The sequence below is a fragment of the Oculina patagonica genome, chromosome 7 (genome assembly GCF_052425735.1).
Source record: "Oculina patagonica isolate OP01 chromosome 7, crgOcupat, whole genome shotgun sequence".
Taxonomy (NCBI): Eukaryota; Metazoa; Cnidaria; class Anthozoa; order Scleractinia; family Oculinidae; genus Oculina; species Oculina patagonica.
In genome coordinates this window covers 5,750,004-5,767,753 of record NC_135764.1, presented here as the reverse complement: position 1 = coordinate 5,767,753, position 17,750 = coordinate 5,750,004, and the positions used below count along the sequence as shown (strand labels likewise).

At 37.6% G+C, this 17,750-nt stretch overlaps 2 protein-coding genes and 1 pseudogene across 4 annotated transcripts; 2 read left to right on the top strand and 1 right to left on the bottom strand.

The window, feature by feature from the left end:
• The first annotated feature begins 1,666 nt into the window (after window positions 1–1,666).
• Window positions 1,667–3,540, top strand: LOC144659452 (uncharacterized). Its single transcript, XM_078519898.1, has 2 exons — window positions 1,667–1,793; window positions 1,910–3,540. Exons 1-2 carry the CDS (start codon window positions 1,681–1,683, stop codon window positions 3,132–3,134), a joined length of 1,338 nt encoding a protein of 445 aa, XP_078376024.1. The 5' UTR covers window positions 1,667–1,680; the 3' UTR covers window positions 3,135–3,540.
• A 299-nt stretch (window positions 3,541–3,839) lies between these two features.
• LOC144659456 (uncharacterized) lies at window positions 3,840–4,859 on the bottom strand (annotated as a pseudogene).
• A 6,713-nt stretch (window positions 4,860–11,572) lies between these two features.
• On the top strand, window positions 11,573–17,436 carry LOC144659462 (cytosolic Fe-S cluster assembly factor NUBP2 homolog). Of its 3 annotated transcripts, XR_013571903.1 has the most exons (7): window positions 11,579–11,791; window positions 12,008–12,125; window positions 12,596–12,687; window positions 12,842–12,955; window positions 14,725–14,808; window positions 15,007–15,121; window positions 16,272–17,436. XR_013571903.1 is itself a non-coding variant. In XM_078519907.1 (5 exons), exons 2-4 carry the CDS (start codon window positions 12,078–12,080, stop codon window positions 12,912–12,914), a joined length of 213 nt encoding a protein of 70 aa, XP_078376033.1. In that variant the 5' UTR covers window positions 11,573–11,791; window positions 12,008–12,077; the 3' UTR covers window positions 12,915–12,955; window positions 16,272–17,436. The 3 variants fall into 3 exon arrangements, 1 of the variants encoding a protein (XP_078376033.1); XR_013571905.1 differs by lacking the exons at window positions 11,579–11,791; window positions 12,008–12,125 and adding an exon at window positions 12,164–12,277; XM_078519907.1 differs by lacking the exons at window positions 14,725–14,808; window positions 15,007–15,121 and having other exon boundaries at window positions 11,573–11,791.
• The last annotated feature ends 314 nt before the right edge of the window (window positions 17,437–17,750 follow it).

Sequence of the window (17,750 nt, the reverse complement as noted above, 5' to 3'; positions counted from 1 at the left end):
GATTATATTTTGTTTGAGACTTCAAAATAGGATTTTTTCTGACACTTTGAACGCTCAGAATGACCGCGAATTACTGTCACCTAGTTCCTTTGTATTTAAACTCGAAACTGCAACCGTTATCATTCTAGTATTTCGCTCATTTTTATAGTCAATTGTATTTCAAAATGTTCTCTTTGTAGAATTCTAAGCGCATACAAAAACCCGCTCTTTCTACTTTTAGGGCGTCATTTACTCGTGTGGTTCGAAGAGTCGTCAGCATTTCAGCTACTGAACTGCACCATTCCTTATTGGTAGCCGACAATTTTTGGTGGACAATAGACATTTTTCTTATTTTTTTTACAGAAGGTCTTTGGATACAGTCACCAAGTTCAAGTGTGGCCACAGACAAGACAGGAAAGGAAATGAATGGGAAATGCCTACCTTTATATGGAGGTAAATCAATGACTTAGAACTCTTCTCTCATATAATCACCAAATAGATTAAATTTTATTTTGAAACTTTAGAACAGAGCTATTTCTAAACATTTTTACGTATAAACTATAACTCGGTAGTGCTAAAAAAAAACTCTACAGTAATGAATGAATACCTTTATTTAACCACGATAACAGTTTGCAGCATAGCATGGCTGGTGGAGTCGTCGAATTAAATACAAACTAAGAAATTCTAAAAAGTGGAAAAAGTAAAAATTTAGCTAACTAATTCACTCAGTAATACAAAGGGGTACCAAAAACCAATCTTTTTTAAGTCAGAGATCAATACTCAAACGGCAATAATGTAATTGGTATTTGAAAAAAAAAACACTTTATTTTGATGGAAGACTACATACTTTGCGTATCCTGGTACATAGATGGGTTAGTCGCGCACTTTGCCTTGTATTAATATTTAGTATTCTACTTATTATGAAAGAATAATTGTGACAAGTGACGGCATGAAGGCCTATATCAATCAATCAATCAATCAATCAATCAATCAATCAATCAATCAATCAATCAACCAATCAATCAATCAATCAATCAATCAAACAATCAATCAATCAATCAATCAAAAATTTATTAACGTGTCTATTAAAAAGAGCCGAGGGGAAACACCCATGGCCCCACTTCTAATTGGGAACACGTGTGTCTTCGAAATATCGATATTTGTAGCTGCAGCTTGATTTCTATCCACAAATTAAGGTTATATATTCCTTTAGATGTTCAAAGAAGAAAAAGTTTATTTAGGGTTAAGTTGCTACCACTAATTTCAGAACAGTTTAGACCAAAAATTTGCGAAATCCCCGTGACATAGTCCCTTTAAGATCGTTTTCATTTGCGATTCACTAATTTAAATGCCAATTGTCTTTACTTCAGAACTTTAAAGGCTGCATGTGGCGTGGCATTTTCAAAAAATCGAGTCTTTCATACACCATTCCTTATAGAGTGGTAAAGTGTGACGTCACGGTTCCATGGTAACAAATTCTGTGGTTCTAAACAATGTAAGAACGAACCATAACAAAGAGAGCTCGAACCGCATCGAAGCACATTTGCTGTGGTCTTAGTCGCGCTCAGTGCTACTATTTAGCTCAAAACATTCGTCTATAATTTGAAAACGTTAACTTCTTTGATTTGACAACTTGACGAAGAACTGGATTGTATTTAAACGTTGTTTTTCGGTGACGTTCGTCGCCCGACATCATCAACTATGGTGCAGTGTTTTGTCCCCGACTGCAATCATCAGTCGGAAAGCCATACCTGTCAGTTTTTTCGTTTTCCCAAGGATGAGAAACAATATAAACGCTGGAAGGACCGCATCAGGTACGTTTAACACGGCATCTTGTAGGCGATTTTGTTTAAATTAGATGCATCAACAGGAATTACGCGTGTGATTGTTACCGAATAGCATTCCATTAATCACCGAACTTGCCTTTCAGGAGAGGTGATCGCGATCCCAATTCCTACTCAAGAGTATGTAGCTGTCATTTCCGTGATGGAGACAAAAATCGTGGACCAGAATTGTTTGCCTGGAACGTAAACAAAATATTTACACCGACTTCTCCAAGAAAGAAAAGAAAGCGCACAGTGACGAGTACTAGTAACACAGAATCAGAACTCCAACTTGAAGAGTCAACGGACTCGAGAACTGACGAAGAAAAAGTTGCTTCTGCCAGCCAGACAATTCTAGAAGCCGAATTAGACTGTTTAAAGAAGGAACTAAGAGAACTTAAGGAGCAACAAGTCTACCAAAGAACAAGATATTCTGTTGCCGCCATGGATTGTGAAGTCTTAAGAATGGAAACTGGACTCCCAACTAAGGACGTCTTCCAAATTGTTGTCAATTACATTTCTAAATTTAAAGACAATATTAACTATTATTATGGGTGGAGAGTCGATTCTATAAAGTTGGAAGATCAGGTATTTATCACACTTATGAAATTAAGACAAAACTATACCAACCTTCACTTGGCACAATTATTTGGCTGTTGTGTTACAACTGTAACAAACATTGTTTTGACTTTTGTTCATGTTTTGCACAGTTTGTTTTTTGAGGATTTAATGAGCAGTATGCCTTCCAGGGACAAGAATAAGTCTTGTGCTCCGTCTTCATTTTCTTTATTTGGTAACTGTAGGGTTATCATTGATTGCACAGATGTTGAAATTGCCACACCAGGGTTCATGAGCCTTCAGAATGCCACCTATTCCACATACAGGGGCATGAATTCTTTTAAGGCCATAGTGGGTGTAGCTCCTAATGGAGTGATTACTTATGTAAGTAAATTGTTCCCAGGGTCAGTGTCAGACAAATTCATTGTAGAACATTCTGGAATTTTAAAGCAGTTTGTAACTGGGGATTTAGTTATAGCAGACAAGGGTTTTCTTATTCAAGATATTGTACCAGATGGTGTAGCAGTGAACATTCCACCATTCCTGAATAATGGGAAATTTACCTCAAGTGAAGTAAAAGCTACCAAGTCTATTGCCAAATGCAGAATCCATGTAGAAAGAGCAAATGCCAGGATCAAAGACTTTAAAATTCTTACTTTTATTCCATCCTGGCTAAGGAGTCATGCAGACAAACTGTTTCAGGTTATTACTTCATTGGTGAACTTACAATTTCCACTAATAAAAGAGGGTTGTGAGGGTACAGAATTCGAATAGATATCTACCTGTCAGTGTATGGGGCCTGTTTAAATTTTATTAAGTTGTGGGGGGAATTGCCATGGTTTCATTGAATGAAATGAGTGATTTACTATTTGTTGAAAAAAATTATCTGGGAATTTAGTGTCACATAAATATTTATACAACTTTTCTCTCTCAGTGGAGATACAATTAAAACTGCCACATATGTGCATGTTTACTAACAAGTAAGGAAAGATTTGTTTTGTTCTTTTTTTGTTTCCAGGGAGTCTTACCTCATTTTTCTAGTGTGGGAGTATCTCTTCCTTAAGGCCTTTGATATTATTTTAGCATGTATGAAAACTTTGATTTTAAGTTGTATATGGAGAATAATAAATGTCATTTTAAACCTCAGAGCAAAAGCCTCAGTCTTTAACTCTTACAGATTATTTACTTATTATGCCATTACTTGTATCTCTGTCGTTCTTTAGAAATTTTGAACATATAAGCTATGAAGAATATCTATAACTAAGACATTAAAATAAATAAATTATTGTAGAAAATATTTTTTATTTTACAAATTGAAATGGAACATACGGAGAAAACTTGAACAGGTAATTCAATCAAACTTCTAATAATTTAAGATCCACCGGATAATTTTGATGATCTTATCCAGACAAATTAAAATCATTACAGCTCACCCTCAATTATCTTGGGAAAAATATGAGCAAAAAAAAAATCGTTTTAAAATGTTTAGATTCTCTCCCCATGAATTGTCTTTAGTAATCTTAATTACTACAGTATCTTTAGTGGTCCATACTACAAAGTAACACAGATCTCTCTTAGAGAAATACATCTCTCCCTGTGCTTGATGCCAGTAGGCATGGTCTTTTTTGAGGACAATATTTCCATCTTTATCTTTCTTTAGGTAGAAATTTGTTCATAAAATAAGTTAGCTGATCGTCACCAAGTTGTAAAACAAATTGTTCAGATAAAATTATGTCTTCTACTGTTCTTACTGGTAAGGTAACAGGAGGTTTCTCCGGACTCATTAACCAACACAATCCGGTAAACTTCCCATAGTCACAAAGCTCTTTGTATAAAGAAGCTCGATCTTCCGCAATTGGATTTCGTGATAAGGCAGCGTATTTCTTCGGAGGAGGAAACATTTCGTTTACAGCCTCGGTCCTCTGTACAGTTTTTCTTTTCCTCCAGCTACACTAGACGTCTGTTCGACTAGGATTGTGTATTCCGTAGATAAACAACGCTGCTGCGTGACTGCACTTGTATTCGCCCCGAGGGCATTCGCACTCGGTCGAGCGGATCTTCAATTCTTCGTCTAAAAATACCTAAAAGAACGTAAGGATTGCAATGACTGTGTTGCATGGGAATTTAGTATCAACGTGATCAGAAAACTGCATCATTAAGATACTTGAACGAACAAATGCAAAGAATATGGTCAACTCAAACTTATAAAAATATGGCGTCGTAGTTCGGCTTGACATACCGTGACCTTGTAGATTGTTTTCTTCATGCTTGCATGAACTTCTCCTTTCAAAACACCAGGAAGTTACGCAAAGCTCTCTACATGACTGGATCTGCAATGGTTTTCACCTCTATCTATAGATTTCTGCTCTCCCGCGAAAAAAGAAACAAGGGAAGCTATCGAAAGTAACGCCATCTTACACTGTAATCGAACCGAGGAAGGTTTGTTTAGAACCAAGAAATTGGTTACCATGGAACCGTGACGTCAGCACTTTACCACTCTATTGGTAGCCAGCAATTTTTGGTGGACAGTAGACATTTTTTTTTTTCAGAAGGTCTTTGGATACAGTCACCAAGTTCAAGCGTGGTCACGGATAAGACAGGAAAGGAAATCACTGCAAAATGCCCGCCCTATTGGAGGTAAATTAATGATTTAGAACTCTTCTTTCATATAATCACCAAAAAGCCATGGATTTGCTTTCAGTAAAAGTTGTAAATTGACGTTAAATGTCCTTAAAAATATGTTATTACATCAAAACAAATTGGATCCATTGATAAATAATAATAATAATAATAATAATAATAGTACGTAATAATAATAATAATAATAATAATAATAATAATAATAATAATAATAATAATAATAATAATAATAATAATAATAATAATAATAATGGATTTATATAGCGCCATATCCATGGCTCATGGCGCTTTACAGTAGAATGTTATTAAAAAATAAAATTTACATAAACAATTAACATCGATCAGTGATAAAAAATTACTAACAAATAAAATAGCTAAGCTGTAAAGATGAAAATAAAACTAAGAATCATTAAAACCTTTAAACGAAAACTAACTCATTAACTGATTAACTTAACTATTTAACTAAGTCACTAACTATCGGAGATAGCTAAACTATATAATTTACTAACTGACTAACCAAAAGTCTAATTATAAAATTTGTTAAAAAGGTATGTCTTTATACAAGTCTTAAAATCTGATAGCGAGCCGCTCTCTTCAATGCTAATTGTGTTTTCTTTGTTCTTCCAGGTCGGGATACTGGATGTATTTTCTGTTACTCAGGTAACAACTCGTTTCCCGTAAACTCCTAGATCATTCCCGAAATTTACGTGATCCCAAGCTGGGTGGAGGGTTTCGCGCGTTCCACTTGGTGCTTGTCTACTTGCACGCTCCCGAGGAACGGTACAGTCGGCACGGACTCGGTATTATGTATCTGTCTGGTACCCATTGGTTAACCTATTTTTCATATATTGCTCGTAGGTATCACGAGTACCATACGAGTCAAATCAGGACTGCCCATGAGTTCTGAATGTTGAGTAGGGTGGGTCTCCTACCAGCAGGTAGTACTTCCCGCAGGATTCGACCGGCTCTAACCCCCAGAGGACTGCCTGTATTCAAGCGGGGATTACATCTTCTGCAACAAAATGTTAAAAAAAATGATCTAGGGTTTACGAGAGCGGGTTGTATTTCCTAGTGTTAAGGAACGGGTGGGATTCAAACCCACAACCTTCGGGTTACAGGTCCACTGCTCTACCATCTGAGCTTCTGAGCCATGATGGGAACAGCGCGTGAGTGGTTCCCAGTTGATCCACTCAGTTATGTGCCTAAGGACTATTCTGAACTATTGATACACTAAAAATTCTGACCACTAAAACAAAACAGGGGCTTCAGTGGGATTCAAACTCATAACCTCCTTGTTACAGGTCCACTGCTCTACCATCTGAGCCACCGAGCTATGATGGGAACAGCGCATGAGTGAATCTCAGTTGATTCATTCATTTATGTGCCTGAGGATTATTCTTAACTAAGATACAATAGAAATTCTTCCAAATAAAACAAAACAGGGGCTTAGGTGGGATTTAAAACCACATCATTCGGGTTACAGGTTCACTTCTCTATCATCTGAGCTACAGAGCCATGATGGGAACAGCGCGTGAGTGAATCCTAGTTGATTTACTCATTTATGTGCCTGAGGATTATCGATTATTCTAACTAAAATACACTGTAAATCCAAAGCACTATAACAAAATAGGGGCTCAGGTCTACTGCTCTACCATCTGAGCTTCGAAGCCATGATGGGAACAGCGCGTGAGTGATTCCAAGTTGTTTTACTCATTAATAGGCCTGTGGATGAATTCTAAACTCAACAATACAATACGAAAAAGAGGAATTGCATAGCTATAAAATAATTGTTTATAATAAATAAAACAATTATTCCACTCACGCTTGTTGTAATTTGTTGGCTATGAAACGACCATAGCCGGTCATCTCATATTCAACAGTTTGCGCGTTTGTGGAATAATTGTTAAGTCTACTAACTTGTTAGTTATGAATCACTTTAGACAGGAAAAAGACTGTGGCTGCCCCCATATCAGGTAAAGTATGAATATAAATGGCTAAGAAATGTGGCTGAGTTTGCTATTGGCTCTCGCCTTGCTCCGAGGGTTTTTCAGTTACATCCCGTTTTTCGTCTCTGCAGATAAAAAGACAACATTTTCAAATTTCAATTCGATCTGGACAGAGGACCCGCATGAAAACCAGCTACGGCTGATGTGGCTTCCTCTCCAAAAAGAAATTGCGGCATTTTGTTTCTTCCGTCTGACCCCATGGCACAGAGCCGGTGCCAGAATGACTGCCATTGTGTGATGCTTCCATGCCAGTGCAAGTGCAAGAACCTGAGCGTGTGCCTGTGTCCATTTGGTCAGAGAATGAACTGTCATTTATGTCAGTTTGCCTGAAGTATCAACATTAGAATATAAAATACTAGAGATGACTGAATAACATATGTAGATGCAGAGAGCTGATCAATTTGTTTACAATTTGTTCTTTCGAGAACGGGTTGTCTTTCTAGTGTGCGAGAGCAAGGTTGGGATTCAAACCCACAACTATCGGGTTACATGTTCACTGCTCTACCATCTGAGCTACAGAGCCATGATGGGAACAGCGAGTGAGTGATTCCCAGTTGATTCACTCATTGATGTGCCTGAAGATCATTCTAAACTAAATTACAATGTAGATCCTGACCACTGAAAAAAAATTGTGGCTGATGTGGGATTCTAACCCACTGCTCTACCATATGAGATAAAAAGCCACAATGGATTTGATTGCTTTATTCATATTAATTAGTATCTACGGTTTAATAAAACAATTATTCCAATCACACTTGTTGGATACGAGATGATCATAGCCGGCCATCTCATATCCAATATGTGCGCTTGTGGAATAATTGTTAAGTCTACTAACTTGTTAGCTTTAAATCACATTAGACAAAAGGAAGACCGTGGCTGCCCGCCAGAGTGTTATTTATGGTAAAGTATGAGGGTTAAATAAAAATCTAGAACTGTATCTAAATAATGGTCATGTATCAATAAGGTTTATATAAGGTATTTATGACAATGTATGGCTATGTAACTAGCGTATTAATTAATAATGTTCATGTATTACTCTGTAAGGTTACCGTAATGATTCGATTTAGCGCCCGGGGCGCTTATTTACTTTTGACACCTCGAGGGAGGGCGCTTATTCGAGACAGGGCGCTTATTCGGGACAGGGCGCTTATTTAATTTCTTGGAAACAACAAATGATCTAAAAGAAACTGTAACAGTTAGAAATTGTTTAAAGTTCAGTTACTTTTAAAATAATTGTTCATTTTAGCAGTAAATATATACTGAACTGTAAGGCGAACGGCCAGGAGTTCATTTAGTTGACGTCAATGATTCAGTATGGGCAGTTATCACATGGGGCACTTTTTAGAATAGGGGTGCTTATAAGAACGGGGGCGCTAATTAGAATGGGGGCGCTTATTGGAATAGGGGCGCTTATTTACAAAAACACATTCGAAGAGGGCGTTTATTCGGAAGGGGGCGCTTATTGAAAGGAGGGCGCTAAATCGAATCATTACGGTATGTAGGGCTATTTATAACAATGTATGGCTATGTAACTAGGGTATTAATAATGCTCATGTAAGACTCTGTAAGGTCATGTATCACTCTGTAGGTCTATGTATGGTCATGTATTACTCTGTAAGGTTATGTAGGGCTATTTATTACAATGTATGGCTATGTAACTAGCGTATTAATAATGTTCACGTAAGACTTTGTAAGGTCATGTATCATTCTTTAGGTCTATGTATGGTCATGTATCACTCTGTAACGTTATGTAGGGCTATTTATCACAATGTATGGCTATGTAACTAGCGTATTAATAATGCTCATGTAACACTCTGAAAGGACATGTATCACTATGTATGATAATGTAGGTCTATGTGGTATAGTGGTTACGATTCTCGCCTTCCAACTTAGTGTGTCAAATCGGTATTAAAACTGCGTGCTCGAACATGCTTTTGTTTTCTTCTTTGTTTCTTTTCTTGTTTTTCTTTTTTCAGATCTGGTTCAGGAAGTTGGTATCCTTTATTTCATAATTTCGTTTTTATAGTTTTATTGTTGTATTGTTATTTATTATAGAGTTTGCTGCCGCTGTTGTTGTTGCTTTTGCTTTCTTCTTTCTTTTTGTTTTCTTCTTTGTTTCTTTTCTTGTTTTTCTTTTTTCAGACATGGTTCAGGAAGCTGGTATCCTTTATTTTATATTTTCGTTTTTTCAGTTTTATAGTTGTATTGTTATTCATTATATAGTTTGCAGCCGCTGTTGTTGTTGCTGTTTGCCATGAACTGTAATAACTAAATAAACCACCATGACGTTGAAAAGGAAGAAATTCATGGTGTACAAATAATACATTTATTTAGGTAGATAAATAGGATTTTTACTTTCAAGGATACGGTCCATTTCGGCTTAGCTCACTTGCTATGATAAATATAAATCTTACTTTTCTGAAGAAATCGTTCACATAGTCTCACATTTGCTGATTAAAAACGTCTATCACACTTGCACAAGCCAACTTCCAATGCTTATTTCACAAATCCGAACCATTAGCTCCGAGCAGCATGTTTGTTTATTCGATTTAATAACGAGAAAAAAATTTATAAATGATCGAATCCTCGATCCAAACCGAGTCCAGACGCATTTTGGGAATGGCCACACATTTATCCGCTTTTGTTTTACTCATCGTTGCCAAAGCAATCTTCGGAAAGCTTCGGACATATTCGGCAGCGCTCGTACATCGTATACCGAACGTCTCAGGATATATTCGAAAAACTCGAAAACATCTTCGGAATTCCCAGTAATCTGAATTCGAAAAACTTCGCACATCTTCGGCAGCGTCTGTACATCGTATACTGAACGTCTCAGAATATATTCGAAAAATTTCGGAAACATCTTCGGAATTTCCAGTAATCCGAATTCGAAAAACTTCCGACATCTTCGGCAGCGCTCGTACATATACCGAACGTCTCAGAATATATTCGAAAAACTTCGGAAACATCTTCGGCATTTCCGATACTCTGAATTCGAAAAGCTTCGAACATCATCGGCAGCGTCCGTACATCGTATACCAAACGTCCCAGAATTTTTTTTCCGGGGGGAAAAAACCCCGCCACCGCCTCCAAAACCGGTGGGCGCTCTAACCAACTGAGCTACGAGCTGTATTCGAAAAACTTCGAAAACATCTTCGGCATTTCGGGTACTCTGAATTCGGAAAGCTTTGGACATCTTCGTCATCATCTCCACATCGCTTACCGACAGAAACATCTTTGGAATTCCGTACTCAAAAATCTCACTCATTTGTTCTCAAAAATTAAAGAGTTGGCAGTATAGCCGATTGCGCACCACGCCACGAACTCATAGCCTGCGTTGCAGACGAACTAAACCCTAGGTTTTTTTCGTCTGCAACGCGGCTACAAACTCATGACTCAAGATATATTCCTGTTTTGCTTCGACAACTTTCAGAAATCGTCATTACAACTTCTTGAAGCTTCGGACATTTTCCACAATTTTCGCAAGTCCGACTATTGTGGGCTTAAATGTACTTATATAAGCGCACACCTAGCTGTTTTCACTGCGGACCTATTGTTTTAGGCAAAAACCACAGTACACACCAATAAGGAGTGTTGAATTTTTTGCAGTCCTGTATCAGTTCAGGAGGTGGGTGTAAAGGTAAAAGGTAAAGGTAAAACAACTTTATTTATACACGGTTTGTGTTTAAAGCTAGAAGCTTGTGGGGACGTGTATATGAAACAAATACTGAACAAATATAATATATTAAATAAACATAACATGGTTAAAAATCCCAACTGGCAGGAGGCAGACCAGTTGGCTATTAACAAGCATGACCGAGGATTTGAACTCGGGACGACCGAGAACAAATCCAGATAGTGGTCAGAACGGGACTTGAACCCGGGACCTCCAGATTTCAAGTCCGGCGCTCCAACCACTCGGCCACGCTGCCTCCAAGGCAGGCGAACACAAACTCGCTGAGGCGTACACAAACTCGCTGATCCGTGCTATTTTTAGCCAAATCCGTAAATCCGCCACTATTTTCGTTCAAATTCAAATTCGCATTACTTGAAAACTTTGTGTGGTATAGTTTATGTTATTTTTTGCGACTATTTCGCCAACATACCGACGCGGGATACCGGCGAAGACCGACCAAGGTGATCCGAACTTTGTTTACTATTTAAATCAGAGCTTCCATAGAGCTTGGCATAGAGAGTCCGGAATCCAGTCCAAAATTCTCAGCTATCCGCGAATCCGCTAGCTTCCTTCGTTATTTGGGTTGACATCGCAAATAACCGATGCAAAGGAGACTACGAATCCGCTCAATGTATCGCAAAAAAATTTGCAATCTGTCGAACCGCGAATCTATTCGCCCCTCCGATAAGAAAGAATTATTTAGCAAAAAATGGCGGATTTTTTTTTTTTAAGAGAAAGGGGCGGCTGTGCACAGCTATTTTCAGGCTGTGCTGTGACTTCTTCAGGGAATGAACTAAACAGTTCATCCCTGAAGAAGAACAGTTCATCCCTGAAGAAGTCAGGCCTAGCCTGAAAATATTGAAAATTACAATTTATCATCCCAACCTTATCCTTACTTTGTTGTTGAAAGCTGTTGATCACTGCACAGTATAAGGTGAAGAGATTAAGACAAAATGATCTTAAAAATCTGTCCTGATCGATCTCTTCTCCTTGCTGTGCGGATCAGTTTGCATTTTTGTTCTTTTTATTTTTTTCAGGTTTTTGAATGGATCACTTGGATGACTTTCAATATCCAGCTGTAGCGCTATTTCTGGATATATTTGTGCAAGGTATGCTTTATTATTAACTTTGTAATAATTTCGATTTTTAATTCATTTTTTTATGCCATTATTTTTTATCCCAGGACCTCCCCGAAAACCACACTAGTGAGTGGAGCCTCCTGTTGAAAGATCATTGTTATTATTATTATATGGCTACAAAGGGCTTCGGTGGATAATGAATGCCAAGTAAAGTCAGTAAATGTGTGATTTTGTCTGCGTTCACAGTTTGCAACCTCAAAAGAAGAGAAAGGCCTGGGGCCGGAGTAGTCTCTTGAGACGACAGTACAAATGGTAGATGACCAGCAGTTTTACTTCCATATTCAAGATGGCGGATCGGCGGATGGTGTGTTCATGCTTTTTGAACATTTACTTGAACAGTTTGTTAACCTTTGAGCCCGCTTTACTTGAAAATTACCCCATGTTAAATTAGTCATCCTTTCGTGTGATTTTTTTTAACACAATCTAAGTTTTCTCTTCGGGAAAATCTCAAATCCGGTTGGTAAAACGTACCCAGCAATTTGGGCTTTGAAGGCATGCAGTACTTGTGTTCTGGCTCTTTGCCTGAAGGCTAAAGGCCTGTGTTATTTTGTACGAAGTTGCATGACATAGTCTTTGGACTCATGTTGGATCAAGGGATCAAGGGAAGTCTTGCATTGTGTCTGCTCTTCCCCAACTTCTTTTTTTGTCTTTAAAGCAACGTGAAAATAGGGCTACTTGCTTTAAGTAAAAGTTGTAAAATTGAGGCAGTGTCTTCAAGAACATGTCAGCAGCAAAACAACTTGGATATGCTTTATGTTTTCTGTGATATTCCAGGTTGGGATACTAGATGTTGACTTAGGTGGGCCAAGTATTTCAAGAATGATGAATGTGGAGGGAAAAGACGTATTACAGCAGTACTTTTCTGGGTGAGTCATAACAAAATAAAATTATAGTTGCTGCCAGAGCAACAATATAGGCAGGAAACATTCTTGTTGGCATTTGAGAATTTTAGTATGTTTGATCCGATATCCACGATAGTCAAGAAAGTCAATTAGAATCATTTTACTTTTTTTTCCTCAGTTGGGTTCCAGTCTGCACATACAAGCATCAAATGACTTGCTGTCGTGTCAATGCTTCCTTGCTAAATAGCTGAGATGATGCTGTGGTGTGAAGATAGATGACCTAAGAAAAATGGTATTAATTCACATCTGTGTTACTTTTTTAAATCCATGGGACTTGTTTTCAAGGAGAAGAACCTGGGAGCTTGTTAGCAGAATTTTTTTACAGCATTGGAGTAGCTGGTCACATCCGAGGGTTTCCCAGGCCCACAGGGTGGATTCTGTTGAGGGGGGGTTCTTTTATTTTTTGGGAGATATTTTTTTAGTGCCGGAGGCGCTAAGACGAGTGGCGAAGGCGCAAGCCTCTAGGGGGGCCTGGGGGCGTGCCCAAAAAAGGAAATTTCCAAATTTAGGTTCTCTCAAGCTGCCATTTCCTGCATTTTGACATCAATTCTGAGGTGGCATGTATTTTCCTTCAATATTAGCTCTTCAGAAAGTAATTTTCATTCTAAAAAATTTCGAAATGTTTAGAAAATATGAGTGTGTACATTTTGACAGCTTTCAAATCAAATATTAAAATTACATGCAGGGTGGATGAGTGGACAAGAAATTTAAAGAATGATGAATTATCTGACATGTTATACAATTATGTATTTAAGAAACAACTACTGGACATGTTCTATGTCTTAGCAAGTACAGAATATCTGTTTGTTCCTGGGGGTGATTCTATAACTTTCAGAAATTTTGGTTAGAATTACTTTGCAATGCTTACACATTGTCTTAGACTAAGAACTTTGTCCAGAAATCCACAAAACAACAAATGCGCATGCTTGCTTACCCAGCCAACTAACGCTAGTTCTGATTGCCGTGGGCACCACTACAAGGATGAAAAGCTAGACGAACATCAATTAAACAATCCAAAAGATTAGAACTTCTCATTATAGTGCCAAAATGTAAATGTTGTGGCTTCCTCTGTTAATCCTGGCAAGGAAGGTAGTCGTCCGTGTAATCGACCGGTCACAGTCTTTTGATTGTTTTGTGTAAATTTTTTTATCTTTTTAACCCCCAAAAATGCCGACTTCAAAAATTTTAGTGGGCTTGTTCGAACCCCCCCCCCCCCCCAACCCTACGGGCCTGTTTCCTTTCTGAAGATCTGGTCCTGTGATGATCTAGGGAGTCTATCGCCTGCTACCTGCCCCTCCTAAGTGCTTGTTATAAAGTACATGACTGTATTATGTTAAAAAGCCAAAGAACATTTTTCTGCACATATACCCTGCACAAAATTGTATGTTCAAGAATGCGCTGAGCATTACAGTAAAACAACACAGTGGAGCATCCATAAATGGTTAATCTACCCAAAGAACATTTTTCTGCACATATACCCTGCACAAAATTGTATCTTCAAGAATGCGCTGAGCATTACAGTAAAACAACACAGTGGAGCATCCATAAATGGTTAATCTACCCAATGTTACAGCAAAACAATGTGGATCCACAGGGTTGTCAAAATAAACCGGCAACCGGCGCATTTCACCGGCTATTCTGAATACCGCGCCGGCTACTCCGAATGCTAGTAGGTCAGTTCTGAGTATGATATTGGAGAAAGTGGGACTTAAAATTAATAGAATTGCTTTGAGGAGAGGCAATTTCACCTACATGTAACTAGTGTAAAAACCTCAAATTCATTTTGCTCCTGAGGGCTTTGTATCCTGGACCCCCAACAGGGGCGCTGTCCCTGCACCTTGCTGGGGGCCTGTCTGGTCCCAGACCTCCCGCATGAAGGGGGGCCTCCCCCGGTGTCGACTACTATCAAAATATCTCCTGCTACTTCAAATCATTTTGACAACCCTGGAGCCATTTAATATTAAATAGTCAGTCTTCATTGTGTTTTCTTTGATCTTCCAGGTTGGAATACTGGACGTTGACGTACATGGGTCTGAAGTATTCCATGAAAGATGGCTGTGGAATGAAACAGCAGTGTTCTTCTGGGTGAGTCAAGAAAATAAAATTATAGTAAAGTTAGTACTGGTAATTACCTTTGGATGTTTTTGACTTTGCAATTTATTACAAGTGGTATGAATATGTTGAGATAATTTAGCGGAGCTTGCTATATTGGCAGGGTTTTCATTTTTTTTTACTAATGCCTTATTTTTGCTGGTTATTAATTTAAAAAAACCTTTTTTTTAGTTGGGTTCCAGTATACACAGACAAGGATCAAATGACTTGCTGTTGTGTCAATGGGTTTCTTGCTAAATAGCAGAGTTGATTCTGTGGTGTGAAGATGAAGGACCTAAGAAACATGGTATGTATTACAATCTGTATGATTTCGTTAAAGGAAATGCATGGGTCACAGATTTTAGCCAAGTTTTAAGATACAATAAAATGGCCAGCAAATTGAGTGAAATATGAAGATAAGAACTTAAAGTAAGGAACCTTTCTTTGCACAATGAAGGGCAGCTTCGAGCCAAAGTGCCGCATACTGCCGGAGCTTATCCAGATTTCTTTAGCATTAAGCAGCTAGGAGTATTTCTACTCCCCCCTGGATGGGATGCTAGTCCATTGCAGGGTACCCCCCCCCCCAGCATTATTTTGCCAGTACCCATTTATACACCTGGGTGGAGAGAGGCACTGTGAGAGTTAAGTGTCTTGCCCAAGAACACAACACAGTAACCCGGGCCAGGCCTCGAACCCGGAATGCTCGCTCCGGAGTCTGGCACGCTAACCATTAGGCCACTGCGCCTCCCTTTCTTCACACAAGCAAGAGCATTAATTAAATTACCATTGAGTCCTCTATATAAACTTCCATCCTTGGAAGAAAATGAAAATGATCATAATTCAGCTTGAAAGCTCATATTGTGATGGCCAGACCAACACTGTTGATAAGCCAAAAGTTTGGATTGAAAGTATAAGTCTAGCGAAAAATGACAGCATTTCTAATGGGGGAACCGTGCTTAAATTCCAAGGAATTTGCCTGGATCAAAATTTTTGGAGAACTATTGTTTGTATACTGGTTCATAAACAGAAAAGGTGGCCAGCTTTTGTTCTCAATTAATGTTTTCCTAGTTTTATTTTTTTTATTTTTTATTTGTTTTTATTTTTGCCACACAAACAAAAAATAGAATTATGAAAAAAATATATAATACAAATCAATATACACAAGATAATAATGAATATGCAAAACTACAATATAATATAAGATTATTAAAGATAGAAAACAAAATGGCAAGGGAACCTAATAAAAAACCACGGGCTTGTAAACTTAGGTTTCCTCACAAGAAAAACCAGATGACTGATTCAGGTAAATAATGACAAGACTTAATCAAAGACAGAGTTAATAGTTATCAAAAAGTTGCACTCCTCTGTAAGTCAGTTCATTTACACAATGAAGGTTCATCTAGCAAATATCTGAATTGCTTGCAAATCTTAGTTATTCTTTGCATCTTCCTTTGCAGGCTCTTTAAGATCTATTTCACAGAATCCCAGTCTAAGCAACCCAACTGTTAAACATTGAAGACAAAGCAGTAAAGATAAATGACTGAAAGAACATGCATGTAGTCAGTTGAATGTGCTATGTCTGCAGTTCAGCCAAGATTCCTGTTTCTACTGAGAAGATCAAGTGACCAACAACTGGTTTCTCCTCACATTGTTAATCCATTGTCCATCAGTCAAGTGGTGGGAACAAAGACAATCATCAGCTAGGGGACACTGTCTTGATAAACAACCAAATTCTCAGAACGAACATTAATAGAAGTATATAGGAATTAGTAAGGAGAATTGATGTAAAAAGAAAGTAAGCAGCATCTCAATTTGGAAAGATCTAAATTGCATTTACTTTCAATACACATTTACATAATATGTGTGACTATGAAACCAGTTTTGCCTATGACCTCTTCAGTTGGTTGCCATAATAGATTTGAATCTGGGATGACTTCACATTACCATGCATGAAAACTAAGCCTTGTTACCAGCTTCCAAACAACCACAACTATGTTAAAAAATAACCAATAGAAACATTGATAACTAAATACTTTAAGAGAAAGACGAGCAAGAAAATTACATAACGTTTCGATGACAGCAAGCCATACATGCACATTTACATTTGAAAATGTTACAAATTTAAATGTACAGGGTTAACTGTTCATCAAAACCTTATGTAGTACAATTGCTCGTCTTATTCTTACTGTATTTATTAAAAATCTTTTAGTTGTTAGAAATAATAACTTAATTAACTATAAAATAATTTCAAAATAAAATTAGAATAAAAAATAAATAAAACAGTTTGGAACTTGATATCTAGGTACATTTTTCATATGTGGTTACGTGAAGTCGTCCCAGATTCAACTCTTACATGGCAACCAACTGAAGAGGTCACAGGCAAAACTAGCTTTGTAGTTGCATATTTCTTGTTAATGTGTGTTGAAATTAAATGTAAGTATGGTCATTCCTGATTGAGGTACTTACAAATCAAATTTTTACTGGGATATTTCCGTAGCCAATAAATTATAGGATCCTTTATTCAGGAAACTTAGAAATTATAACATGAAATATCATGGAGAGGGTAGCAAAGGGGCATTGTTATCCTGTTTTACGCACAAATGTTAACCAAATTCTCATGTCACCAGTCTTCTTTTCTAACTATTTTCACCTCCGAGTAAAATTTGTGCCCTATTTTCACGTGTCTCAGTCTAGTTTTTGCGCTTTTCATTTGTCACACATAAACCCTTTGCTACCCTCCATGGAGAGGTCATTTTTTCGTTTCTTTATTTAATGTTATATTTATGTAAAACTTTTTTATTCTCTATTTCACCTCTCGCCTCGAATAGCTACGCTACTTGCAGAAGATGGACAACATTGTAAAAATTATTGATTTAAATAAAGTTAATTATTTTTTGGTGTTGTTGTTGATTCCAATGGAAATAAAGTTCAAGTTG

Excerpts from the sequence above, each read along its gene's own strand:
- LOC144659452 (XM_078519898.1), top strand. The coding sequence starts at position 1,681 with ATGGTGCAGTGTTTTGTCCCCGACTGCAATCATCAGTCGGAAAGCCAT. Across the intron at positions 1,794-1,909 it reads CGCTGGAAGGACCGCATCAG|GAGAGGTGATCGCGATCCCA; the intron begins GTACGTTTAACA and ends CTTGCCTTTCAG.
- LOC144659462 (XM_078519907.1), top strand. The coding sequence starts at position 12,078 with ATGACCAGCAGTTTTACTTCCATATTCAAGATGGCGGATCGGCGGATG. Across the intron at positions 12,126-12,595 it reads AGATGGCGGATCGGCGGATG|GTTGGGATACTAGATGTTGA; the intron begins GTGTGTTCATGC and ends GTGATATTCCAG. Across the intron at positions 12,688-12,841 it reads TTACAGCAGTACTTTTCTGG|TTGGGTTCCAGTCTGCACAT; the intron begins GTGAGTCATAAC and ends TTTTTTCCTCAG.